This window comes from Orycteropus afer, unplaced genomic scaffold (genome assembly GCF_000298275.1).
Source record: "Orycteropus afer afer isolate SDZICR_OR568_19922 unplaced genomic scaffold, OryAfe1.0 scaffold00376, whole genome shotgun sequence".
Taxonomy (NCBI): domain Eukaryota; kingdom Metazoa; phylum Chordata; class Mammalia; order Tubulidentata; family Orycteropodidae; genus Orycteropus; species Orycteropus afer.
Window position 1 is genome coordinate 236,905 of NW_006921963.1, and position 1,132 is coordinate 238,036.

The following is a 1,132-nucleotide window of genomic DNA, read 5'->3' on the forward strand; positions in this document are numbered from 1 at the left end:
AATTTTAATGTTCTGGATGCTAAGTGTATTGCTATCATCTGTGGTGGGTTGATATAGAGGAAAATGTGAAGTACAAGGTTGTTCTGTTGCTCTTGAGGTGAGTGGAATATTTTACTTTCTTATAAACCTTTCTTATGATGGAATACTTTGATACCCTGGTGATGATAGGCACTTTTAGAGAAAGTTAAAATTTAACTAGATTTAAGATATTTTTAATCCCTGGATTTGTCCTGGCATTATGAGTTTGGTGTTGAAGGACTCAGTACCTGGAGTATGAGGCCAGGCATTAAATTACCTAGAAATCAAAAGATGATTAAATACAGATAAGGTGATTATTCAGCCTTACCTTGAGAAACAAATGGATTAATCTTCAGCTACCTTTCATGTGATCAGAGAGAGAGACTCCTACCATCAAAATTGTTTTCTCATCTATGCTCTGCACATAGCAGGAATCTACTTTCTTAAATAATAAATTTTGATTTTTAAATTTTTAGGTACCAAAGATTTACAACCCAAAAGTAAAATAACGTCCCAAAGTACCTTAGTATTTTGGAAATGTCCTACTGTTTGAAATTGCACTGATGGAATTCGTGATTCATACCAGAGAAACCTGTGACCTGGAGGGTATCAGAAGGGATGAGCATTTACTTATTACGTTAATTACTAATGAATGATACTTCTCACTAGGCCATCAAATGGTTACGTGTGTTCCCAGAAACTGACACCACCAAGAAGAGTGAATAGTTGGACATTTTTATGAACAAGACAATGTCTGGGAGATGTCACCATTCTAAATCCTTCCATTTGAAGTGCTTCTTTGTTTTGTTTAGGATAATAGCCACCTGTGGAGAGCTCTTGCGGCAATGTGGGGACTTCGAGCAGCAGCTAGCCAACAGGTAGGAGAGAGGGCTGTCCTCGAGTGCCCATGGTTCTCGTCTGGAGAGGAACTTGACACATTGCAGCAAGGACAGCATATGGTCAAACCTATCCGCCACAGGGCTTGAGGACAGTCTGAACCTAGATACACATTGTCTTGATTGTCATCATTAAACATTTATTGAGCACCAGAAAGGGCAAGGCTCCATTCGACTCAGCAGTGGTCATACATCATTGTGATTAGATATGGAGGTTT

The 1,132-nt window shown here is 38.8% G+C and overlaps 1 protein-coding gene across 1 annotated transcript in view; it reads left to right on the forward strand.

Moving 5' to 3' along the window:
* The window catches only part of COG7 (component of oligomeric golgi complex 7), a 111,114-nt gene that overhangs the window by 74,483 nt on the left and 35,499 nt on the right, over positions 1-1,132 (forward strand). Inside the window, exon 10 of the mRNA XM_007953190.1 lies at positions 831-896. Within this exon, the coding sequence (XP_007951381.1) occupies positions 831-896 (66 nt within the window). The remainder of the gene's footprint in view (positions 1-830; positions 897-1,132) is intronic.